Source organism: Leucoraja erinacea, chromosome 31, assembly GCF_028641065.1.
Source record: "Leucoraja erinacea ecotype New England chromosome 31, Leri_hhj_1, whole genome shotgun sequence".
In the NCBI taxonomy this organism is placed as follows: Eukaryota; Metazoa; Chordata; class Chondrichthyes; order Rajiformes; family Rajidae; genus Leucoraja; species Leucoraja erinaceus.
The window spans coordinates 17,569,582-17,597,181 of NC_073407.1; the positions used below are offsets into that span (position 1 = coordinate 17,569,582).

General features: G+C 42.3%; 1 protein-coding gene across 1 annotated transcript in view; it reads left to right on the top strand.

Moving 5' to 3' along the window:
• The first annotated feature begins 6,186 nt into the window (after positions 1–6,186).
• LOC129712011 (xenotropic and polytropic retrovirus receptor 1 homolog) overlaps positions 6,187–27,600 on the top strand; it is a 48,932-nt gene continuing 27,518 nt past the window's right edge. The window contains exons 1-2 of the mRNA XM_055660131.1: positions 6,187–6,475; positions 11,970–12,021. Coding sequence (XP_055516106.1) covers positions 6,407–6,475; positions 11,970–12,021 — 121 coding nt within the window. The 5' untranslated portion in view covers positions 6,187–6,406. The remainder of the gene's footprint in view (positions 6,476–11,969; positions 12,022–27,600) is intronic.

Consider the following 27,600-nt stretch of genomic DNA (forward strand, 5'->3'; position numbering starts at 1 on the left):
TCTTTTCCAGAACTTATTCGCAAATACACAATCCACAAATATCACCCTATCCCCATTGTAGCCCTCTTGGAAGGAGTGTGTTTTGCGGGTAAAATGTAAATAGCGCATGAAGGATGCTGATGAGACGAGTATTTCAGTACATGTGACAATAATAAATCTAAACTGTTTGGTGCCTGCGTGCCTTGGTTCTATGCACAGGTTGATGCAGCCACACACAAAGGGAGCTATGATGTAGACTTCAGAGGAGACAGAAAGTTCATTTTTCTGAACTATAGCCGCTAGCTACTGTACGCTGTTGATACGTGGACTACCCTCAGTGGCACCTCAACGTCCTGGTGTGGTACTACCAGTGCTGTGTCCACAATGTCCACAATCAACAGGTAGGATAAGAAAATCAATGTCAGCATCCTCTCCCTGACCAGCATCTCTAGCATTGAGGCTATAACTGCACTCATTTGGTTCCAAAGGGCAGGCCATATCATTCACATTTCTAATACTTGACCCCAATAGTCTTGAGACACAAGGGGCAAGAGATGCTGGAATCCTGAGCAAAAAAACAAACATGCTGAAGTAACTCAGTGGGTCAGGCAGCATCTGTGGAGGGAAACGGACAGACGACATTTCCGGTTTGGACCCAGCGTCACCACAAGGATAACAGGTCTTTAAAGCCAAGTTAAGACACTAAATTTTTCAGAACTTTGAACTTGAAGGAAATAAGATGGCATTGGAAACGTGGTGTCTCTTGCGAACTGCCTCAGTGTAAACTACTGTTCATACATTCTTGTAATTGAATAGAATAGAATAGAATAGTTTCTTTAATGTCATTGTAACATGAACCATGTACAACGAAATTTAAAAATGTCAGCCAGTCAGTGCACCATTCAAACATTTCTAAAAGCTAACGATACATACAAGGTAAAATATTAAAAGATAAACAACTAAATAAATATCACGAAAATAGCACGCATAAACACCCAACCCTCCATCCTTCTGTCGATTTCACAGTGTACCACAGTCCCTTAGTATGTTGAGTATGTATAATAAGATTTTACTGAATAGCGTGCAAATAAATCTCACAGTGCATGTGACAAAGTACCATTAAGCCATTCAGAAAATTAAAAGCTTCAGAGTTCATGAAAGGAAAATGTGTATGCATCTCGTCTGTTGTTTGTTTTTAAGAGTAACTGAGAAAGGCATTATATAACTGCAGAGTTTTCAGCCATTGGAAGCTGGTTTCAAGATCTCATCTGATGCAGGTGCCTTCCAGAGCAGCAGGGGGCAGTCTTTGCTCAGCCTACTCGCACCCAAAGATTATAGAGGAGCTCCTCTAGGATCTTTGCTCGCACCAACACAAACATCAGTTCTGTTTTGTTTCACAAAAAGCTGGAGTAACTCAGCTGGACAGGCAGCATATCTGGAGAGAAGGAAAGGGTGGCATTTTGGTCAAGACCCTTCTTCGACCCGAAACGTCACCCATTCCTCCTCTCCAGAGATGCTGCCTGTCCTGCTGAGTTACTCCAGCTTATTGTGTCTATCTTAGGTTTAAACCAGCATCTGCAGTTCCTTCGTACACACTGTTTTGTTTCACTTTGCACGTGATTTGCACAATGAACCACAATCGCATCCAAGACAAAAATAACAGCTGAAGTAGATGCTGAGCAAGAAGTGGATCTATGGAGTGAAGGGGATGGACACCTTTTTTATATCATTTCCTGCTAGGAGAATTTTAATGAAACCATGGATCACTGGATCACTGAATATTAAAGGATGTTAAATGTAAAAGCCCAAGGCCTCAGCTGGTAGATCCGCTGCCTAACAGTGCCAGAGCCCCAGGTTCAATCCTGACATTGGGTGCTGTGTTCAGTTTGCACGTTCTCCGTGTGTGACCATATCGGTTTCCTCTAGATGCTCCAGTTTACTCCCACATCCCAAAGAATTGCAGGTCTGTAGGTAACTTGACCTCTGTAAATTGCCTCGAGTTTGTGGGGAATGGGATAACATAGAACTAGTGTGAATGCTCTATGGTCAGCATGGACTCGGTGGGCTGAAGGGCCTGTTCCCATGCTGCATCTTTAAACTTTCTAAACTAAACTTTTGTGAACAGGTGATCAATGGTCAGCCTGGACTTCAGTGGGCCGATGTGCCTGTTTCCATGCTAAATTCTCTCTAAACTAAACTATTCCATAATTTCAATAGTTGGCATAGCTGAGTTGTCTACTAAAATGTACTACAGCTTCTCCCCAATCCTTCAGCATCCTTCACCAGCAGTCAAAAAGATAGCAGCTAACTTATCCCATCCAATTTACACATCATCTCAGCATCAAAGACATTTCCTCATTCCTCCATTGTTACTTGGTCAACATGCTAGAATTCCCAGCAACAGCATTGTGGGAGTCACATTCACCACATGAACTCTAAACAGTTCAAAAGATGATCCACTTCCACCTTCCCAAGGGAAATAAATGCTGGGATTGTCAGTGCAGTTTGCCTGCTGAGAATGGAATAAGCAAACTTAGGTGATATGTGACATGGTTTCATTAAAATTCTCCAAGCAGGAAATGATATAAAAAGGTGTCCATCCCCTTCACTCCATAGAGCGGAGTTTGGTTTCTCTTTTAAGAGCTGCCGGGGCGGTGGTAGAGGCAGATACAATAGTGGCATTTAAGAGACCTTTGGAGAGGCACATGGATCTGCAGGGAATGGAGGGATATGCATCATTGTAGAGGCACATAACAATTGACCTTGGCTGCATGCTCAGCACGGACATTATGGGCCCAAGACCTGTACCCGTGCTGCACTGTTCTATGTTAAGCGTTGGCAGTGTTGGTAATTCCATGTGCAGAAGGAAGATTAGGCCCAGATAGAGCCACATGAGCAACGCATTTTGTGTGATCCAGTTACAGTCATCTGATTACTGCATCGCGAATTCAAATCTGATTGTGGTAAGTTGCAATATGCCAGTTGTTGCTCAAAGGTGAAAACTGTCTCTCTGGAATGAGGCGTTCAATCAAGGGGCGAGCTTGCATTTCTATGCAAATATCGCTGCACTGTTGCATTTTAAAGGTGCTGCCATTTGATTACGACGACATTCAAAGACTCAAGTTTGACCTGATTATAATTATATATCGTCTCATCTGACCTGATTGGATACCATTCAGAACAAAGCTTTACACTGTACCTCAGTACACGTAACATTAATAAACCTAAACCTACAATTGTAACCACATGAAAAAGAGGCTTAATGTGTTGTTAGAGGTCCCCAGCTCTTGCCGGAGGATACAATACTTATATATTATTTTCTTTTCTTGATCATGTATGAGAAGAAATCACAAAAAAAATATATATATAATGAATTATATTTCATGCTATAGATTCAAGATTCCAGCAACTGCGGGAATGCTGGAGTAACTCAGCAGGACAGGCAGCATCTCTGGAGAGAAGGAATTGGTGACGTTTCGGGTCGAGACCCTTCTTCAGACTCTCGACCCAAAATGTCACCCATTCCTTCTCTCCAGAGAAGCTGCCAGTCCTGCTGAGTTACTCCTGCATTTCATTTTTACCTTCGATTTAAACCAGTATCTGCAGTTCTTCCCTACACATTCTAGCAACTGCAGTTCCTTGTTATGAAATATCATTATAGCTAATGGACTTGTAAGCTTCAACTGTTCCTTAATGTGATTTAAAGAATGGACTTGTAAACTCTCCTGGGTCTAGGCTGCAGATTACTCAAGTCCCACAAGATGTTGGTTGTCTTTTGTAGGTAAGAACTACATTGCAAACGTATTGGGACTATTCATGCACATTAGTGTTGAAGTGATCTTCCAGGTCACTTTATCATCGTGGGGTTTGAAGAAGGGTCCGAACCTGAAACACAGTCTGTCCATTTCCCTCCACAGATACTGCCTGACCTCCTGAGTTCCTCCAGCACTTTGTGTTTTGCTCAAGATTCAAACATCTGCAGTTCCTTGTGCCTGCCAAGTCATTTCCTTATGCAAACAATTGCTCAAGGAAAACCTTAGTGAGGAAAGAGAGATGAAGATGGAAAAGATAGGCTGATATAACACTGAGGAAGGGTTGAAGATGAGGTCATAAACAGCAATGTGTGAGGAAATAGTGGATCTACTGATAATTTAACCATCCTGGCACCAACTCACTAAAGAAGACTGAAGCTCTCCATATTACAGAAATGTTTCAAATAAATATCGACACTTAGATAAGTGGCTCGGTATCTGAAACCCTCAAAAGCAAGGGCACAGTCTTTTCATCTTACAGAATGAGGTGCAAGAATTGGCCTTAGCTTATTTTAAAATTCACCTGTTGCTACCCGGGTCCTCCCATGAATTAAAGATGCAACCCATTAAACACCAGGATAACTTATGAACCAAAACAAGACCTGGGATGTGAACTCCCAAGCAAGATCTGTGCCACAGCAGTGTCACAAAATGATCATGAACAAGGCAGGGTCTGGTCTGACCACCAATCTCTGATATTGAATATCAGTATCTTGACCTATATTAACATCCTGAGCCGAGCTCTCTATTGACAAGGAACTGATGGAGAACCTCAAATAACATTAGCAGTGAGATACATATATGTTCTCGAAGGGAAAAGGCAAATGTATTGTTAGTTTTTTTTGTGAACTGGGCATCTTTTTCCATATTTATTGTGAATAATAAAAATATCACTATCCAACGATTGCCGCCAAAATGTCCATTCCTCTTCTTTACCTGTCATCTTTTTGGTGGTCACGGGGCGGCCAATGCAGAAGAATTAATGTATCTGGTGGAGGAGTTGATTTCCATGGAGACATTGGAATCAAATTTCTGCTGGAAAATTGATCTTGCTTTTGGTTTAAGATTGGCTGACACTGTGGTGAGCCCATTTAAAGCAGCACACATCCTCCACATCGCAAGCTGTGTTTACTACACCCCATCTCTTGTTCTAATAGACCCCTTTCCATTGTTAAGATCACATCTCTCATTCTTTCTTCTTACAGCAAATGAGGTGGTTTAGAATGGGGACAGAGAATGTTGTAGCCTCGAAGGTACACAAAAAAGCTGGAGAAACTCAGCGGGTGCAGCAGCATCTATGGAGCGAAGGAAATAGGCAACGTTTTGGGCCGAAACCCTTCTTCAATGTTGTAGCCTCTCTGGACAGAGAGAAACAAACTCAACATTTCAGGACAATTACTGTTTAAGAACACTGAAAAGGAAACTGTTTCTTCAGATCAAACCCGTCAAGTTCTCTTATTATATTAAGGACCCTGATCAAAACACTGGGGCCAGGGGGAAGGCATTCCACTTGGGTTGAATGTGCCTTCCTTTTTATGTTCAACCCCATTGTCACCGGAACTGGGTCCAGCCAGCGCCTCATCACTGTTCACTGATTTCTAGTGTCGATGAGAGCCACAGCCACATGGAGCCACTGCATTGAAACTGGCCCTTCTGCTCAACTCATCCACTCTAGCCAAGAGTCTATTTGAGCTAGTCCCATTATACAGCTGTCTGAAGAAGAATCCCCACCTGACCTGCTACCTGTCCATTCCCTCCACAGATGCTGTCTGAGATCCTCCAACATTTTGTGTTTTGTTCTGTAGTTCCTTGTGTCTCGGTTTCCCCATGTGCCCACATCCCTCTAAACCTTTTCTATCCATGTACCTGTCCAATGGTCTTTAAAATCTTGTACCCATCTGTAAAGCTTCCTCTGGTAGCTTATTCCATATAACTTCCTCTGGCAGCTCCTTACAACACTTTAGTATGTTTTTTTGAACTACTCCAGAATGCCCGCCAATCTTTGCGCCATTTTGCTGTTTTGTACTCCTCATTGGACTTATTATTGTACTTATCATTACCAAGTATACTGTTTACTCTGTAAGCTTCATGCGAATAAGGAATTTCACCCTGGCGTATGTGACAATAAACTAGTTGGAATCTGAATCCTCGGAATCCTTTGCCTTATTTTGGCTCAGCCCGCCAAATCATTGTGCACATCTAAATATGAGGCCTTAATCAAACAATGAGCAAAAAATAAGCAAAAGTGAAAGTTACATTGAAACAGGGCGCAAGAAGACCTGGTAATTTCTGACAGTGCTGTGCTTGCTATCTCTCTCTCTAATGCCCGCCCACTCTGCTGGTGGAGCACTCAATTATTTATTGATGGGTAGTGATACTGTTTCTGTCACCGAGCTGCCTGAAGCCAGAGAAAGGTGTCAGGGATCTGCTCGAACTTCGCCGTAATTAATCATTGTGCAAAAAATTGGTACGAACTTTTCTTGTGGTACCTGTCACCAGCCGAAACACCAAGCGGTCGAAAGACAGTGGACTGGTTCACCTGCTTCTTCTTTTTTTCCTTTTGCTCCTGTTATGCTTTCCTGGGAAATCCTCAATGCTCTGAGTTTTTTGCAGCGATGAAGTTTGCAGAACATCTGTCAGCACATCTCACTCCAGAATGGAGGAAGCAGTACATCGAATACGAGGTGAGGACTTGCACAAGTTAATTCTCTGTATGTGAGCTGTAGGGAACAAATGCATTTAGTCCAGAGTGTTTAATTGCCATATGCACCTGAACAATGAAATTCTTATTTGCTGCAGCTTAACAGGTCTGTAAACACAATACACACATTGATAACATGAACAAAAAATTAATAAATTAACAACCACAATCCTAGTGCAGAAACAAACCACACCAAAGTCCATTGTGCAACCAAGGACAGTCCATAGAATTTCATACATAGGGTGCTGGTCTAAGTCAACGGGTCAGGCAGCAAATCTGGAGGATAGCGATAGGTAACGTTTCAGGTCAGGACTCTTCTTCAGACTGAAGTGACCTGAAACATTGCCTATACATGTCCTCCACAAATGCTGCCTGACCCATTGAGTTACTTCCGCACTTTGTGTGGGTTTTATCCATTCCAGCACCTGCAGTTTCTAGTCTCTCCACAGAAGTTTATAGTTGCAGTTAGTGTTGCATTGTATTCATTGATGGTTTTTGGGAAGAAGCTGTTCGTGAACCTGGTGTGAGAGGTGAGGCTATGGTGGAAGGTGGCTATCGGTGAGAAACTGGCCCCAGTCAAGTTGGGGACCAGTAATGTGGAGAGTCAGTGTGTGGCTGGTGATCTATAATCGACACAGTGGCACAGATGGTAGAGCTGCTGCCTCACAGCGCCAGAGACCTGGGTTCGATCTTAAACTCAGGTGCTTTCTGTGCAGAGTTTGCTAATTATCTCTGTGGGTTTCTTTCGGTTTCCTCCCGAAGCTCAAAGGAATGCAGGTTTGTTCAATTGGCCGCAGTAACTTACCCCTTGGTAGTAAGGAATGGATATGAAACTGGGCTAACATGTGAACAGGTCAGCGTGGACTCAACAGGGCTTTTTCCATGCATTATCTTTAAACTAAGCTAAGCTTTAAACAAGAGTTATATGGAATTATCAATGGTGTCTTATTCTAAACCGCATCCTTGTGTAGGTGGCTTTTAGTATCATCAGAAGAAACAAGAAACTACAGATGTTGGCAACTTGAGCTAAAAACAAAGTCCTGGGGGTACTCGGGGAGTCGGGCAGCGTCTGGGGAGAGAAATGGAAAGATGACATTTTGGATCAAACCAGAATCAGACTGGTTGAATAGGGGGGGGGGGGGGGGGTGATAGCTGGAAAGGGGAGGAGGACCAAGACAAAGCCCCCAGTTCTATTTTCAAGAATTATTTATTGATGATGTTTACTAATCTGTGAAATGAAGCAATTCATCACTACAGTTGGTAATTTTTGCGAGCTAAGGTGAACAGAGTTAACAGTTAGAACTGGATTTGGATCTATCGTGAAGATGTGAGAATCAGACGATTGCTCTCACTTTTGTTCCCATTCTGAAGTCCGCGTCCAAGGGGATATGTCCCCCCCCTCATTGGTTTGATGCATGGTTAGATGCGCTGTTCTTCAGTGACAGGGAAGTTAATCAAGTAGACTTTATAGATTAGGCTAAACAGTGCTGGTTAACGTTGTGCCTTCAATCGGCAGCCTCTGGAAATAGCTAACCTGTTTCTCCAGTGTAGTTTTAAGGTACTTCAATGTGCGCAAATTGGCTGCTCTGTTTGCCTGCAGATTGCCAGGTGTTGAGGGCAAGGAGGACAGAATCAATTAATGGATTGATGTCAGGCATGTTGTTGGTGGGCTGTATTCACACCCATCTTCTTGAGACCGAGATGGACATGCCTCCCTCACAAAGAAATTAGGTCCACATTACGAAAAGAAGCTACAGAAAAAAGAACACAAAATAACACACAGCACAGACTCGCCATAATGCTGGAGACACAAGGAACTGCAGATTACTTTGAGGGGATTCATCAGTGGAGTCACTTGTCCATTCCCTCCTCAGATGCTGCCTGACCCATTGCTTTCCTTGAGCACTTTGTGTTTTGCACCCTATAATGCTGGTGGGTTGCATCTGCGGACAGCTCCTGTCATGCACACGATGGCTTTAGCTGCACAGACCCCGTCCCCAGCCATTTATGTTGTGAAACTTCCACCGTCAATTTGCTATTTCCACTCACTTCACCATTGAGGTTCGAATTGTGGCTTGAGTTCTTCAGGTAGTTCAAACAATAATTACAGATTCCTTGCTTCCATCCACTACCCCTCAAAGCACAAGACTTGGCACCTCCCCATTTTAATCAGTCAGCTCTTGGAAGACTTGCAAATTCAAATTGGCAGTTCAATAAACTTTGGAAATACCTCCCGCAACCTCCCTGCCTCTCAACTTCTTAAGACTTGAGATTTTGTCATAATCTTTGATTATATAGTATTGCTTGGTGGCAAATTTGCCAGTTTCCCCATTCTTGTGAAACACCTTGGAATGTTTTAACCTTTCAAAAGTACCAGGTAAATAATAATAATAATAATAATAATAAATTTTATTTATGGGCGCCTTTCAAGAGTCTCAAGGACACCTTACAAAGATTTAGCAGGTAGAGGAAAAACATGTAAGGGGAATGAAATAAATCGTAGAGACATGACTAGTACACAAATTAAAGACGGAATTCAATTCAAAACACAATATGAGGTAATTCATGCACAGATGAAAAGGGAGGGGGACGTGGGGCTAAGGATAGGCAGAGGTGAAGAGATGGGTCTTGAGGTGGGACTGGAAGATGGTGAGGGACACGGAATTGCAGATCAGTTGGGGGAGGGAGTTCCAGAGCCTGGTAGCTGCCCTGGAGAAGGCTCTGTCCCCAAAACTGGGGAGGTTGGACTTGTGGATGGAGAGGAGACCGGCTGATGTGGATCTGAGGGACCGTGAGGGTTGGTAGGGGGAGAGGAGGTCAGTGAGATATGGGGGGGGGGGGGCTTATACAAAATCTTTTACAAAATCTACTTTTGTTTATCTGAAACAGCATCTTAATAAGCATTAAATTGTGAAGGACTTTTGCAAATTTGCTGGTGGCAGTTCGTGAAGTCACAAAATGATCATGGTGGTTTTTAGCCGAGAATTGGTCTTTTTTTTGCTACTGGTTTACCAATGTCACCTGGATTTAGATACAGGTACTGTGAAAACTGTTCCTTGTGTGGTATCCAAACAAATCATACCATACATGAGTACAACTAGTAGAAACATAGAAACATATATAATAGGTGCAGGAGGAGGCCATTCGGCCCTTCGAGCCAGCACCGCCATTCATTGTGATCATGGCTGATAGTCCCCTATCAATAACCCGTGCCTGCCTTCTCCCCATATCCCTTGACTCCACTAGCCCCTAGAGCTCTATCTCTCTTAAATCATCTAACTCTCTCTTAAATCCACTTAGTAGTGCAAAAAGAGAAAAGAAATAGTGCAGAATATAGCATGACAGAGAAAGTGCAGATAGCAAAAAGTGCAAAGCTATGACAAGGTAGATTGGGAGATTAATAATATATTCTTAGCATACAAGTGGCCTATTCAAGAACCTGGCAGCAGCAGGGAAGAGGCTGTCCTTGAATCTGATAGCAATTGCTTTGAAGCTTTTGTGTCTTATGCCCGAAGGGAGAGGGGAACAGAGAGAACGACTTGGGTGTAAGTGACCTTTGATTATGTTAACTACTTTCCCAAGGCAGCATGAAGTGCAGATGGAATCGATGGGAGGGTGGGGTGGAGGGAGAGGAGGCTGGTTTGTGTGTTCACCTGGGCTGTGTCCACAACTCAATGCAAATTTTGTGGCCCCGGCCAAAACAGTTGGCAACCCAAACGGCAATGCATTTGAGCAGGATGCTTTCTACAGGACAGTGCATCTGTCGAAAATTGGGAAGAATCTTTGCAGAAATTCCAAATGTCCTTAGTTTTCTGAAGAAACATGCCAAATTTCCTTCTAAATCAAAGATTTGCTCTAACAGAAACTGATGGCTATTGAGACAACTTCCTGCACTGTACTGTTCTACCCTCCATCTATCTGCTACAATACACAACCAGGTTTGAAAGAACTACAGAGCTTTGACCTGGTTCATGGGTCATGGTGTTGGTTTAGCTCTGTCTGTAACACACTGCCTCTGCTGCTAATTATAAGTGGAGTTCCATGTTGTGTGTTCTTGGAACATTTTGTCCTGCACGCCTCATTGGATCAACATTGGGCAACTGCACAGTCACTAGTGGCAGAGACCGTGAAGCCACAGATAGTGGGTGAACACAGTGCTGCTGCTAATGCCCGTGAGTGCCATGCATTGAACTTCTAGCACAGCACCAAGTGTTGGAGGAACGCAGTGGGTCAGGCACCATCATTGGAGGGAACGTTTTCGGGCTGGCAACGTGTTTTCGGGTTGACAACTTTATTCAACTTTATTGTAAAAAGGAGGGGGGGGGGGGGGAGATACAGCTGAAAAGAGAGATGGGTAGGGAACAAAGCCTGGCAAATGATAAAAGGATACAGGTGAGGTGGGTTGGGGTGAGGGTTCCATGAGGATGTTGATGTATTCAACACAATGGAGGGGGAACTACTGAATTGGCACGTGAGGTGTCCTACATTACTGTCATGAAGAAATACAACGGAATGAATCAAATGTCTTCATAATATTCAGCAATTACATTAACGTTTCCTGCACCAAAGAAAACGCCGCAGGGTCCACACATAATGAAAATCTCTCATTAGTGGCATCATACATTCAAAGAGAGAAGCTATTTGGTTTATTATGTTCAACTTGTTTCAAATGAAAGGTTTGTCAACATTGTTTCACAACCTACAGCAGTCTGGGTGTAGGAGAGGACATAATAGAAACATAGAAACATAGACAATAGGTGCAGGAGTAGGCCATTCGGCCCTTCGAGCCTGCACCGCCATTCAATATGATCATGGCTGATCATCCAACTCAGTATCCTGTACCTGCTTTCTCTCCATACCCCTTGATCCCTTAGCCACAAGGGCCACATCTAACCCTCTTAAATATAGCCAATGTACTGGCCTCAACTACATTCTGTGGCAGAGAATTCCAGAGATTCACCACTCTATGTGAATCACTAGATGTGAGCCACAAGGATCAACACAAGCAGACACATAGCATAGACACCCTTGGACTAATCCCACACTAATCCCATTCTATTCTCCGTAAAATTCCCATCAACTCTCCCGAATTCTACCACTTACCCACACAACCGCAGCAATTTTCAGAGGTCAATTAAACTACCAACCGTTACGTCTTTAGGATCTGGGATGAAACTAGAGTACCTGGAGTAAACCCATGCAGTCACAGGGAGAACATGCAAACTCCACACAGACACTACCAGGGGGTCAGGATCAAATCCAGGTTTATGGAGCTGCAAGGCAGTGACTCTGCCAGCTGTGCCACCACGCTGCCCAAAATTATGTATTGATGGTCTTCCATCCAAGAGACATGGTAAGGTAGAAAACAGCAGTGGAGTTGGTTTAGTCTCAAGTGCCTCCTGCCTCATATCACGTGGGGTGGAACGACACCAGGTGCATGCTTATTTATTCTTTCTATTTATTTTTCTATTGAACAGGCTTTGAAGAAGATGCTACACTTGGCCCAGGAAGAAGCCCCAAACACAGAAGGTAATAGGGTATTAGCTACAAGGAGGGGTTGAACAAACTTGGATTGTTTTCTCCAGAACACTGGAGGTTGAGGGGAGACCCGAGAGAAGTCTAGAAAATTATGAGAGGCGTGCGTAGATAGGGTTGACAGTCAGAACCTTTATCCCAGAGTCGAAATGTCAAAGACTAGAGGGCATAGCTTTACATTAAGAGGGGCAAAGTTTAAAGGAGATGTGCATGGCAAGTTCCGACACAGGCCCAGATGGGTGCCTGGAACACTCTGCCAGGAGGTGTTGGTGGATGCAGTTAAGTTAGGGGTATTTAAGAGGCGTTTAGATAGGCCCATTGATAAGCAAGCAATGGTGGGATGTGGACCCCATGCAGCAAATGGGACAAGTTTATTTTGGCACAATGCTGGGCCCAGACATTGTGGGCCAAAGCCCCTGTACCTATGCTGTACTTTTCTATGTTCTGTGTGAGTGACGTTACTATGGGATGGAATGGAACGGCAGCATCCTCCAGAACAGATGTTGCTTCCACTAACTTGAATAGAATATCCTGACTTGCACTTGGAATTATGCCAACTTTAGTCAGTATCCTGGTCATTAATATTTAATGCTGAAATATGATTTAATTTATATATAATGAAAGAGGGCTTAGCTTCAACATTGTTCCAACAGTCAAACAGTGTTCAATATTATTCCAAATAATTTTTTGAAGATTCACAGACTAGGATGTTATACTCTGTGTTCATGAAGTATCTCGCCAAAACATTCGATTTTCCTCCCATCTTAAAATTAACTTTAACACCCAAGTTGGCTCAGTTAAAATTTGGTCTGATTATGTTCTAGTGAGGGGGAATTGCAATAGTTCACAGTGTTAAAGGTGATATAATGTTAACTGTTCTTGTTCTTTGCTTGACTTTCAACTGCGTTGAAAAAATACAGGTCATGATGAATAATTAACCTCCTGAATATGTTCCTATCAGGCAAGGGTGATGCTGAAGAATTTAATTAATAATCACCTTGTGCACAGCTTGAAATATGAAATGATTCTTGCTCATCAATAATTTATCGAGGCAAAATGTTGTTCCACTGTTTGTGCTTACACTCCCAATGATATCTGTGCGCAGCAGGAGAAAAAGCACTGAACAGTCACAAACGCTCCCAAGGGGGAGTTTGTAGAAGTAACATTTTTATAAAATGAAACAATCATTCCTGGTCACCCTTTTTTTCCACGAGTTTGGAACCCCATTTAGCAACAAACTGCTAGGAGAAAATGCAAAACAATTGAATGGGGGATCTGCTTCATAGAGATCTGGTGGTAGTCTAAACAGCACAGGAGGTGAATTGGCAAGATTCAAGATGCAAGAGTATTAATTGTCATATGTACTGGCATACAGTGAAATTCTTATTTGCTGCAGCTTAACAGGCCTGGTATAATGAACAATATATAGTTAGTATACAATAGTCAAGTAACAATAAATGAATCATCATCATACTAGGTAACCATAATAGTGCAAAAATAAAATCCAAAGCCCATGGTGCAACCAAAGACACAATCCAGAGAAGATCATAATTGCTGAGGTAGGAAAGTGTAGGAAAGAACTGCAGATGCTGGTTAAACCAAAGATAGACATAAAAAGCTGGAGTAACTCTGCAGGACGGGCAGCATCTCTGGAGAGAAGGAATGGGTGACGTTTTTGGGGGAGACCCTTCTTCAGACTGGTTAGGGATAAGGGAAACGAGAGATATAGACGATGATGTAGAGAGATAAAGAACAATGAATGAAAGATATGCAAATAAGTAACAATGATAAAGGATACAGGTCATTGTTAGCTGTTTGTTGGGTGAAAATGAGAAGCTGCTGCGACCTGGGTAGGCGAGAGATAGAGAGAGAGAGAATGCCACGGTTACTTGAAGTTAGAGAAATCAATATTCATACCACCTGGCTGCAAGCTGACCAAGCGAAATATGAGATGCTGTTCCTCCAATTTGCATTTAGCCTCACTCTGACAATTGAGGAGACCTAAGACAGAAAGGTCCGTGTGGGAATGGGAAGGAGAATTAAGTGTTCAAGAGCCTGATGGTTGATGGGAAGAAGTTGTTCTTGATCCTAGAGGTTATGGTTCTCAGACTCCTGTCCCTTCTTCCCAATGGTAATAGTGAAATGAGCACATGGTCAGGGTGATGTTGGTCTGTGATAATATTGCCTGCCTGACTTATGAACTTATGTGACTCATAAGTTCATAAATCATAGGACCAGCAGTAGGCCATTTGGCTTGGAGTCTACTCCACCATTCAATCACGGCTGATCTATCATCCCCCTCTCAACACCATTCTCCTGCCTTCATCCCGTAACCTTTTACACCCTTACTAATCAATAACCCGTCAATCTCTGCCTTAAAATACCCAATGACGGCCTCCACAGCCATCTGTGGCATTGACTTCCACAGATTCACCACTCACTGACTAACGAAATTCCTCATCTTTCTAAAGGTACATCCTTTTATTCTAAAAGATCCTATAAATCCTTTCCATAGTATGGGGAGGTTAGTACCTGTGATGAACCAAGCAGTGTGTACCACTTCGTTCCTGGACATAACACTGTCTTCCACTGCTGTTTTGTCCGGTTCAAGATCCGCTATAAGATCTTTGATTCTGGGGGCCTTCAGATGGCAGCGGTAAGCTTCCTGTGTGTTCCTCTTGACCCATTTCAACACCATGAAGATTCTCTTCCATAATCTATTTTCTTTTGGCTGCCTTTGTGATCTGTAAATGAATAGAGATTTAATCTTTTGGAAGTATTAGTGGATGGTGAAATAGGTTGTTCTTCTTCTGCAAGTAATATGTTGAAATTACAAGGAAAGTGAAACCATTACAAAGGCTGGATGTTCATCACTCCCAGGGAACTGAAGTTTACAGCCTGTGCTCTTGTCTGGAAAATGCTAACAATATCTTACATAGAAACATAGAAAATAGGTGCAGGAGTAGAGCATTCGGCCCTTCGAGCCTGCACCGCCATTCAATATGATCATGGCTGATCATCCAACTCAGTATCCCATACCTGCCTTCTCTCCATACCCCCCTTCTCTCCATACCCCCTTATCCCTTTAGCCACAAGGGCCACATCTAACTCCCTCTTAAATATAGCCAATGAACTGGCCTCAACTACCTTCTGTGGCAGAGAATTCCACAGATTCACCACTCTGTATAAAAAATGATTTTCTCATCTCGGTCCTAAAAGACGTCCCTCTTATCCTTAAACTGTGACCCCTTGTTCTGGACTTCACCAACATCGGGAATAATCTTCCTGCATCTAGCCTGTCCAACCCCTTAAGAATTTTGTAAATTTCTATAAGATCCCCCCTCAATCTTCTAAATTCTAGCGTGTACAAGCCAAAATTCTAAATCCTAGCGTGTACATCTTCTCAAAACATGCAAGAAATGCTGAGCAATAGGTAAAGTGCTGGAGTAACTCAATGGGTCAGGCAGCATCTGTGGAGGGAATATACAGACAACATTCCATTCCATCCCCAGATGCTGCCTGATGCACTGAGTTCTTCCAACACCTAGTGCGTTGCTCAAGATTCCAGCATCTGCAGCTCCTTGTTTCCCCATATAAGAAGTACTGTGGAATTTAGGAAGCTATGATGGTACAAAGAGATGAAGTTTATGTGAATCAAGAACTTCCAGGAAACTCGCCTGACCAGATACAATTGTCACCAGTGGACTGCAGGTTTAGGGAGAGGTAGTGGAAGGAGCTGGTTACTTCAAAGTGTCCAAAGATTTGGAGCATGGAAAGCATAGAACAGAGTTTACATCACTGACTCAACTGTAGCTGTTGGCAAATATGCGACTTCTTAACAAACATGGAGGTAGAAAATCTTTTATTTTGTTCAATTCTCAAGAGTCAAGAATGTTTTATTGTCATTTGTCCCAGATGGGACAAATAAATTCTTACTTGCTGCAGCACAACAGAATATGTGAATATATAAACATAGTACATAATGGGGAAGAGAAAAAAAGAAAAAGTTCAATAAATAACAAATAGAGTGCAATAGTAATAATAGTATTTTGCAGTTCAGAGCTAAGAGCTTATTCGTTGTTGTGTTTAATAGCCTGATGGCTGTAGGGAAGAAGCTGGTCCTGAACCTGGTGGTTACAGTTTTCAGGCTCCTGTACCTTCTTCCTGATGGCAAAGGTGACAAATTCTATTTGTCAAACAATTATTTGTGACTGATTAATTGATTCATTTGCTTCATTGGCAAAATGTCTGCCCTTAACTCACTGCTTAAGGAAGAGGCCCATTGCTGGTTTAATATTCCTGTCATTCTGCAAGTCATACGAGGATTATTGTTGCTTTTGGGTCACACTGTCAAAGCACCCCATAGGGTATCAAGAGGAGTTTGGGCTTAATTCACTTTGTCAATAAGAAATGTCGATGCAACAAGAATCTACTGTATCTGCTCATGCATTGATGAATAGATGTGCCTGTCGATGTTTTACACTGGGACTAGTCTGCTCTCCAACTGATACAGGGAGATGAAAGCATGGAACACTGGAGCTGGCAATTCATCCGAGTTTGATTTAATTGGTTGCTACATCTCTCAGCATGACAGGCAAAGGCTCAAGACTAATATTACTCAAGGCTCAATACTAATAGTCCTAGAAAGGTTGAACAAGTTAGGTCTTTATTCTTTGCAGCGCAGAAGGTTAAGGGGGGGACTTGATAGAGGTCTTTAAAATGCTGAGAGGGATAGACAGAGTTGACATGGATAAGCTTTTCCCATTAAGAGTAGGGAAGATTCAAGCAAGAGGACATGAATTGAGAATTAACGGACAGAAGTTTAGGGGTAACATGAGGGGGAACTTCTTTACTCAGAGAGTGGTAGCCATGTGGAATAAGCTTCCAGTGGAAGTGGTGGAGGCAGGTTCGATTTTATCATTTAAAAATAAATTGGATAGGTATATGGACGGGAAAGGAATGGAGGGTTATGGTCTGAGTGCAGGTAGATGGGACTAGGGGAGAGTAAGTGTTCGGCATGGACTAGAAGGGCCCAGATGGCTTGTTTCCGTGCTGTAATTGTTATATGGTTATATGGTTACTACAAAACAAAGTTAAATTCATAATGGTTTATTGTTTAGGTTTATTATTGTCATATGTACCGAGGTACAGTGAAACTATTTTGTTTGTGTGCTATCCAATCAAATCTGATAATATTATACATGAATACCTGTACAGTCATGCCAAACGCAAGTACTATAGGTAGAGCCAAGAGAAAGATAGCAGAATGCAGAATATAGTTTCCAGCAGTGTAGAGTAACAGGTCCAGGGAAGAAGTCCTACATTATTGGTTGACTTCAGGCCAATTAAGCCTCTGGATGAAGATAAACGGCCCCGAGGATAAAAAGTTTTAGCCCAATTGTCCACAACGTCGCCACTAATGTTTGTCCCTAAGCCAGATCTTTTAATAAATGGCCCGATTAGTTCATTGCTGTTTGTGTGGTCCAACGTTGCACAATGTGGCCACTACAATCCCTGCATTCCAGCAGCGGTTACCTTTCCAAAATATTTCATTTGCCACAAAAGCACTTCATAAATGAAAGTCTTTGCCTTTCTTTCTTTCCAACTTGTCAAGTCTGGATCAGATAGAACTGTGCTCAACGCAGTTTAATAAATTAAAGGAGATAGGAACACAAGAGTTTAAGGACAAAGTGTCACCTCTGAGAATGGCTGGATTAGTTTGAATGGCAGCTCTACTTACCCTTGCCGCAGCTGGGGAGCGTCCTGAGGTGGGAATGAGATATTGAAGGCTCAAGTAACTTGGCAGGGGTCACAAAATGTAAAATGTGAACAGGACCTACCTTGTTCACATCTTCAGACAGCATGTCAGGTTTGTAATTCACAGTGAGTATTATTGACAGCGACAATATAATCAATCAAATAATGCTTTCTGTTGATTGCGACCCATTTACATTTATAAAGACGCAGATTTATCGAACTTTGAAGCCCTTGTATTTATTCTGTTCTACAACATATCAGTGGTACTGTTACTTATGGGTGCCATGATCATGATTAGGGAAAGCCTTTGTGCTTTAAATAATACACTATGTACTTGGAAAATTGCTCCATATTCTAAGAACATTTCCCGGGTGCATTTAAAATGATTTATTTGGATGAATTCAAATGCATTTATCGAAAAGCCAACTAGTGGCTTTAATTGTGTTGTGATGTTCATCTAAACTTCTGAATTTACAGCAAGCATTAATTACTATCTGATCCAATGTCTGTTCGTAATAAATTGCTCTGGAACTTTGAAAGATAACATCTATTCTACCAGTTTTATTTTATAAGCCAATGTTCCCCACATACCATATAATATAACCATATAACAATTATAACAATTACAGCACGGAAACAGGCCATCTCGACCCTTCTAGTCCGTGCCGAACACATAATCTCTCCCCTAGTCCCATATACCTGCGCTCAGACCATAACCCTCCATTCCCTTCCCATCCATATAACTATCCAATTTTTTTTATTTTTTTTTAATGATAACATACAAATTCACTTCCCCCACTGAATGCAGGTAATTCATAAAATAATCCTGCACGTCAGATATCCGTAATAGTGGAAATACTTGCCAGATTAGGCAACATTTGTGGAGCAGGAAACAGAGTTAACATTCTGGGTCAATTAGTTTTTATCATAGTTCGTTCGATGTCCCCATATGTAGGGTTCAGGGGGCAATGGAACAAGATGTTACCTATATCTTACATTCACCAATCTCATCAAGTAGGAACGGACTGTGTTGCTTGTTCTGCTTTCCATAATTTTCTTTGATATCAATCACATTCACATTTATCAATCTTTACCACAGCAACTCCAGTAAAGTGGACTGTCAAACTTGCCCAATCCAGCCATGTCGTTAGGTCCAGCCTGGTGCCTGTCTCTGTTGTACTTGTTGTGGAGTTTGCGGTGGACAATGTTCTAATTGCTTTTTCCAGATTCCACGTACAGGACATCCGAAGCCAGTCGAATACTGTCCATACATATAACATGGAAGGTCAAAGTCATGACTTCCACGCTTGCCATAACTACTGACTGCCATTTTACTGTTAGTGCTTAGTCAGACCATTATGTCCAGAGGTAGCATGGAGTCAAGTTATTAAGCTTCTCCGCACCCTGATGATACAGGGCACAGCAGATCATAACAGCACCGTAGAGTCAGAGTCATACATCACGGAAACAGGCCCTTCAGCCCGACTCAACCATGCCAATCAAGATGCCCAACTAATCCCGTTTGTCCTTGGTTGACCCAGTGATGCAGTGGTTGAGTTGCTGCCTTGCAGTGCCAGAGATCCAGGTTCGATCCTAACTACAGATGCTGTCTGTACGGAGTTTGTACGTTCTCCGTGAGACTGCGTGGGCTTTCTCCTGGTACCCTGGTTTCCTCCCACATTCCAAAGACAGGTGGGTTTGTAGGTTAAAATTGACCTTGGTAAACTGTCCCGAATGTGTAGGATAGACTAGTGTACAGGTAATCATTGGTCAGTGAGATCTTGGTGGGCCGAAGGGCCAGTTTCCATGCTGTATTTCCAAACTAAATGCATACCCTTCCAAACCTTTCCTATCCATGTACACGTCCAAATGTCTTTTTAATTTGTTATTATACTTGAGTCAACTACTTCTTCTGGCAAACTTGGAATTTTGCAGATACAGGTACTTTGTTAATCATCCCCCACCAGATTCTAACCTCTGGGCAGCCACTGTGGAAGCTGCTAAATTTCAGCAGACTTGAGGATCTGTCCATCTGTAGATATTTTATACAAGGCTTGAAATATTTTCCAATGAATTAAAATGTTGCATGCGCAAAGGAATTCTGTAAACATTGCAGATTCTGAGGAAGGGCAGCAAATACTGGGATGTCAGCTCACCACAGGTTCACTATTCCACTTTGCAGGAATTTGCTTTTGGCTTTGAATCAGTGGAGGTTTCAGAATCTGTCTGGCAACACCGATCGTGGCAACATGGGTGGTCACTGCGAGAACAGCCATCAAGACGGGGGCAGGGTCTTTGAGCGCATATCTTCGCCAGATACCCCGTCAGATCGAATTCTCTTGAATATTCTTAAAAATCAAATCAAATAAATGGAATAAAATAAGCGTAAAACGTCCCAGAGATTGGATGCAAATCTGAAACTGGATCATTAATAGTTTACATTTGATATCAATAGCACTCACATTTACCAGTGTTACCCATAGCAACTCCAGTAACATTAATTAATCTCAACATTAACTCCCGATGAAGCATAAATTATTGATTTCCTGCCTCAGGTGATAAAGTCATTCCCACAGCCAAATACTGTGCTTATCATTATTTATGTAACCCGTTTTCAAATGCAGTTACAATAAGTGACTAATAAAATTAAAAGTTGCATTTCTCAAGTCATCAAGTTGTTAGCAAATGAAGTGCGGATGCATTTATAATGTATTGATTGAACGATTTGTTCTGAAACTCTGAGTAAACTCAGATCATTTCCTTCAACCGTGTTCACATCGTAAGTCAGTGAGACCCAACGATGATTCTAGAAGTTAGTTGTTCTTAAATATAATTCACTCCTTAAAGATGCTAAATATCTTGCATCACCGATTAAGCACAAGGCACATGTAATGGTACAAAACAAGCCTAAAAAGCACACACACACACATTACAATTATATTGCAGGCTGGAGTTCTCATCTTAGATCTTTGCAAATCCAAATGCATAAATGGTGAATATTTCTCTTATCCCTTATCAGATCATTCATTTTTGCTTAATGCAGTCTATAAATAGAGACTATTAACTTCTCTGTCCACTTACCAATAACGTTACATTTAATAATTTATTTTACCAAGGTTATGATCTAATGCATAGTTCTATTCGTTTAACCTCCACCACAAAGTAGGATTTTTAGTTATAACTTCACCCTGTGTCACTTTGTACCAATCTTCAGCTTCACTTAATCCACTGCTATGTATTTCTAAGGTAGATAAAAATGCTGGAGAAACTCAGCGGGTGAGGCAGCATCTATGGAGCGAAGGAATAGGTGACGAGCTATGTATTTCTAATTCAGTTTACTGAAGTGCACCATATTGCTTTTAGGTCGTGCATTAGTTCATTGATCAGGGTAACTTTAATTTCCTGAATCAACAGGCAAAACCCAAATGTTTCTATTACTAGAGGATAGAGAGAAACTTATAAAGTTAATGATTACAAGGCAGTCTGATTAAAGCTTTCTTTACAAGCGTTTGACATAGTCCACACCCGTTTGATAGGTTCCTTATACTCCATAAATGGTGCAATCTCATCTCCCTTTCCAGGTTTTCTAAACAGGTTCCAGCACCATGGCCTTTACTTAACTCCTGCGGTAATAACGGTGGGTTGCAACTCCACTGACGGCTGGTTCCTCTTCTGAGCAAACATGCAGGCAGATCTTTCCTTTGTCTGAATCCTCCTCAAGAACAAGAATAAAACAGTATTAATCAAAAAGTCTCAAATACTTCACCAATAGTATTGGTTCTTTGTGTTATACAGTGATTAATGTCAGCACAGCACTGATACCATTAGTTTTCCTTGTTTAAAGTATGATTTGTGTTGGTATGTGATGCTGGGAGTCATTAACTCCCCAGGTTGTAGGACAAACATGAAGCCAAAATGTTCGGAAGAATAACCATTTGCTCTCCTATTTGTACCGTGTGATTAATGACTTCTATTTATGCAGAGTAATGAATGTAATTGTGCACAGCTGATGCCCACCACAAGTCCTTGATCTACTGTGTGCCAATATGTGTGTCAGACAAAACGTTCACCAGTTGCTCTATTTGTAGGTTGCAAATCAGTGCACATGTTGAATGTGCCCGAGACATTCCTCCTTCCCCCTGCTTCCGTCAGGCAGAAAATACAGCAGCTTGAAAGTGCGCACCAACAGACTCAGTAACAGTTTCTTCCCCTCTGTTATTGGGCTCCTGAATGGTCCTTCCATAAGCTAGTGTACTGTCTGATTCTGGACTTTAGTCAATGGAACCATTGTCTGTGGAGCTGTTACCCGACAATGCTGAGAACTATATTCTGCACTCTGTATCTTCCCCTTCACTCTACCTATTGAACTTGAGTTTGGCTTGATTGCATTTATGTGTAGTATTATCTGAAGAAGGGTTTCGACCCAAAACGTCACCCATTCCTTCTCTCCAGAGATACTGCCTGTCCCGCTGAGTTACTCCAGCATTTTGTGTCTACCTTTGGTTTAAACCAGCATCAGCAGTTCCTTCCTACACGTATTATCTGATATGATTGGACAGCATGCAAGACAAAGCTTTACACTGTATCTCAGTACACGTGACAATAAAAAAAACTAAAACCCAAATGTAATCTCTCATTTATATAATCTAAAAAAACATTAGTGGTTATCACAGGTACATGAACTGATGTTTGAACAATGAGATGAACGTGGAAAGAGAAACAGAGATGCTGACTGACCTGCTGAGTATTTCCAGCATTTTTTTAAATGACAAATTTTCAGCATCTGCAGTTTAATTGATTTCCAATAAGATTAATGCAGCTGGTACAGTCAAGTTACTAACCAAAACAAAATACAAATTGCTGTAGGAACTCAACGGGTCAGGCAGCAACTGTGGAGAGAATGGAGAGGCAACGTTTTGTGTCCGGACCCTTATTCAGACTAATTAGTCTGAAGGAATCTGACCCGAAATGTCATCTATCCATTCCCTCCACAGATCCTGCCTGACCCACTGAGTTCCTCCAGCAGTTCGCGTTTTGCTCAAGATTCCAGCATCTGCAGTTCATTGTGTCTCCACTAAATGAAGCAGTTTGATGAATGTGGTTAAGTACTATTATAACGGCATCAGTATGGCAGTATAGCAAAGCGCATCTATAGCAATTGTGATGGATTAAAGCATTCTGAGATGATTCCAAGCAGTTTCCCAGTCACCAAACCAGATATTAAGACAGATAAATAACAAATAGGGGAAAGGCGAAGAGTGTGTTGAATGTCAATTTCTAACATTGGTACTCCTACAATGCAATCCTAATCAGTTTGTAACACAGGAATAGATCAAATCAGTACAAATCAGTAATCTGCTCAATGTGACAAATAGCAAGAGTTAGCTCTTTACTTTGGTGTTTTTAGTGTCTCTTGAATGGGTTTCTGACCACATGGTTAACTCGATTACTCGATTACCAGGACAACCCACATCCGCCTCGGGCCATTAGTCTTTCTCTGCTGAATCTTTCATCCATGCCTGTATTTTCTCCACACTAGATGGGTCCTGGCTGGCTTCCCTTCCCACCTTATACATCCATCCACATATGAGCTTATCCATAATCTTGCTGCACATACCAACCATTGCACCTACACACACTGACTGACATTGCTTCCCATCCATCCAAACCTTCACTTAAAACGTTTCATTTTCAAATTGGCCAAGTCCCTTGGATGATTCCTCAAGTCTGTTCTGGACATTTCACTATGTATCATTTTGATTGGTACTGGTAGCTCTGCCTTCACTATGCTGAAGACCTCCATAAACTCAACTGGGCTGCTCTTGCTCCCTCCCACTCCCTGCAGGCAACAGTTCTCTTTCATCTTTCCCCTATTTGTTATTTATATCTGATTTAGTGACTGGGAAGCTTCTTGGAATCATCTCAGAACGCTTTAATCCATCAATATTTCTATAGATGCACGTTGCTATACTGCCATACGTAGCACTGTCCTATTTAGGCAGTGAGATAAATACCAATGACCAAATCTAGCTTGCAACTACTTTCTTATTTACACAGTGGTGTTGGTTTGTAACACTGACATCAGTTTCATCTCTGTTGATAGATAATGGCAGGTGCCATTTCGGTACGCTAGTGTGTTGGGGAGTTGTACAGTATAGAATTGGGCCCTTTGATCCACTGCATCTGCACTGGCCATCATACACATCTATACTAATGGCACTTGGGTGCATTCATTCCATATCCTGTGTATCTTGCTCATTCAACTACTCTCATGATGCCTGTTGCTGTCCCTTCCTCTGCCACCTTCTCTGATACTTTATTCCAGATACCAACCACTCCATGTAAAGAATTACCTCTTAGATCCCCTTTAATCCTTCTACCTCTCATCTTAAACCTATGCCCTCTAGTTTTAGATAACCATACCATGAGAAGTGGACTCTGACTATCTACCCTATCCATGCCTCACAATGTAATCTAACTCTATCATGACATTTCTCAGTCTGAAGAAGGGTTTCGACCTGAAACGTTGCCTATTTCCTTCGCTCCATAGATGCTGCTGCACCCGCTGAGTTTCTCCAGCATTTTTATCTCTCAGTCTCTGTCGCTCTAGAGGAAACAGTCCTAGCCGAACCAATCCTTCCTGATAACTCAAGCTCTCCCATCTTTGCATATCGTTTATGCACCCTCTTGCAGTGTAACCTCATCAATATGTATGACGAGCACAAATCAGAATTCTTACCTATACTGCGCTGTGACTGTTAATGGTGTCAGTTACCCGGGCACATGGAGCATGACAAATATCAATCTACGGGCTTGATGTAACATTTGACACCAGGATATAATCTGGGCTTGAGTTATAGGGAGAGGTTGCATAGGCACATGAAGCATGTGTCAACATACAAAAATACTTCCAATGCGTGATTTAGCCCAGACTTACGGTAAAAATAACAGCAGGCGCTCGCTGTAAATGGAAGTGCATATGATAAAAATAACAGCAACCACTCACTGTAAATGACACAAACTGATCAGCAGATTGCTCATGTATTTCCAATTTTTAAAAAGCTTCACTACAACAGAATCTCACCCATCAAACCAGCACGGAAGGTCCTGGCAGGGCACAACATAACTGTACCTCTGTGTCTTACCTCCACTTAACTCGCCAGATTTGGCCAGGTCTTGTCTATTCCAATAGTAAATGTTCAAACCTCCGATAAGTATTAATTACTCCAAGCCACCCCTCTGGCATTGAGGTCAACATCTACATGTTAACACATTACTGCAGAAATTAATTGTTGCAGATATTTAAAATATCATAAGTTATATATATATATATATATATATATATTTTTTTTTTTAATCCTCTTGCATTCCCTTAAAGATCTTAACGAGTTGTTGACCTCCCTGTTGGTCTATGGACACATCGATCCTTTTGTGAGCCAGGATGTTGTCTGCTGGAAAGCTGGTAACCAAAGGCAACATCTTTTCCACACTGCAGCAGAGTAGAGTTGCTGCCTCACAGCATTAGGGTCCTGGGATCCATTCTGACCTCAGCTGCTGTCCATGTGGAGTTTGCACGTTCCCCCATGTGACGGCCTGGGTTTCCTCTGGATGCTCCGGTTTTCTCCCACATCCCAAAGACATGCGAATTTGTAGGTTAATTGGCCTCTGTAAACCACTCTACGTGTGTAGGTAGTGGATGCATAAATGGGATACATAGAACTAGTGTGAATGGGTGATTGACGGTCAGTTTGGACTTGGTGTGTCAACAGGTCGGTTCCACGCTGTATCTCTGAAACCAAAACCAAAATTAAACTGCCCCACAGGGTTCCTTCCAAAACTCACTGGACACCTCGGCCAACTTTGGTAGTCACTCAGAGGTCAGCCTCGGTAGTCACTCAGAGGACAGCATTCTCTGGCGAGAAGGTTGAGCATTTAAATCTGCTCCAGAGACCGTTTGACAAAAATCCCCACAGATGCTCCAAGTTCAATGCCAAGGAAGAACTGTCTTCCCCCAAAGTGCCATCCTTTGGATGCATTGTTAAACCTACCTCCGAAGTGAACACAAATGACCCCATAGCAGCATCTGAGAGAAGGCCAGATGTTGTACCGCTGAAATCCAGCCCAACATTCATCTCTCACTCAACATTGCCAACATAATATAATGTTCCATGTATCATAGAACATAGGGCAGTACAGCACAGGAACAGGCTCTTCGGCCCACAATGACTATGCCGAACATGATGTTACAATAAAGTAATCTCATCCTGCCCACTCGTGACCCAGATCCACGCCTCGATCTAAAAGTATTTTAAATGCCACTATGGTGCCTGCCTCATTTAATATATAACAATACGAATCCTTTTCCTTTCAACTCCTTTCACCACCGTAAACCTGATAGCACGCGGCTGCTTTGGGGCACAAGTATTTCCATGGAGACCAGAGGCAGGTTTTAAAACCCAGCTGTTTGACTGCAAGGAGGAACAATGGCACCTCATCCCACCTCAGCTGTCTGCCCCACATTGTGCTGGTAGTGCACGTCATGATGCTAAACGAGGGCTTGTTCTTTGTCATTATTCACCAGTGTTCAACCTGGAGTTAGCAACAGAGTTTAACCTCGGCACTGACTCAAGCATTGATGGCTGTGTGGGGATCGATTTCCTGTTGTATTATTAATAAGAGGCAAGGTTTTTATTTGTGCAGTCAGTATTTATTTATCATGAAACAAATAGTTGTCTGGTTAAAGACAATGCTCCACTTTAGGGGGCTGAACAAAGGCTCTGCTGCTGAACACCTGCCTTTGCAATTGGAGTCATCACCGCCACTTTTCCCAGGGACTAAAAGCCCTGTAATGAAGGTAGAAACAAAGTGCTGGAGGAACTCAGCAGCTCAGGCGACATCTCTGGAGAACATGGATAGGTGACGTTTCAGGTTGTGATTATGGGGGGTGAGGGGGGGGAGAAGAAAGCTGGACAAGGGAAGAGGCAGGACAAAGCTGGCAGGTAATACATTGACACAAGCGGGGAGGGAGAGGGGGGGGGGGGGGGGGGAGGGGGGGGGGGGGGGTTGACAGGCAGGTGGTTGGCCTTTGATCCTTTGTCTCAACCCCAAACATCACCTATACGTGTTCTCCACAGACGCTGCCTGACGTCTGAGTTACTCCAGCACTTTGAGTCCTATAATGAAGGTAACAAGGGCAGTTACAATCACCACAACTTTAATTTGTGCAGCACCTTTAACATGGTAAAAAGCACCAGAGGAGTTTCATTAAACTAAGATTACATTTGGCAACAAGACTGAGGAGGGTTACTTGGGTGGGTGAGCAAAAGCTTAATGGAAGTTCTGAAAGGAAGAGAGAGAGAGCCTTTGATGGTGTCAGTAGAAAGGAAACCTACGGTTTAATAGATGATTAAGTAGGAATTGAGATGACATGTGTAAAGAACAGTCAGATGGAGCGACTTCAAATAATGAATAGGATTCTGAGGGAGGAGGTTAAAACATAACGAAACATAACCAGTAACTTATAATGTTCAATTCTAAGCTTCACACTGAAGGAAACATCTCAAGGCTTTGGAAGTTGCAAAAGAGATTTAATTATAGCAGAGACCAGAGTTATTTGTGGAGACCAAAAATGTTAGGATTGATTTCCTCATTGAAAGGGTAAAGTTGGCTGATGGTGTGAAGATGGGGGACAGATGGGATTGATGATGGATTGGACCAGAGATTTGAAACTTAGTAGAGGAGCACGTAGACCTTGCTAAGACAACTTGATATCCTACAGCCATATGACCTTATGGGCCTCATTACAGGTTAGAATCT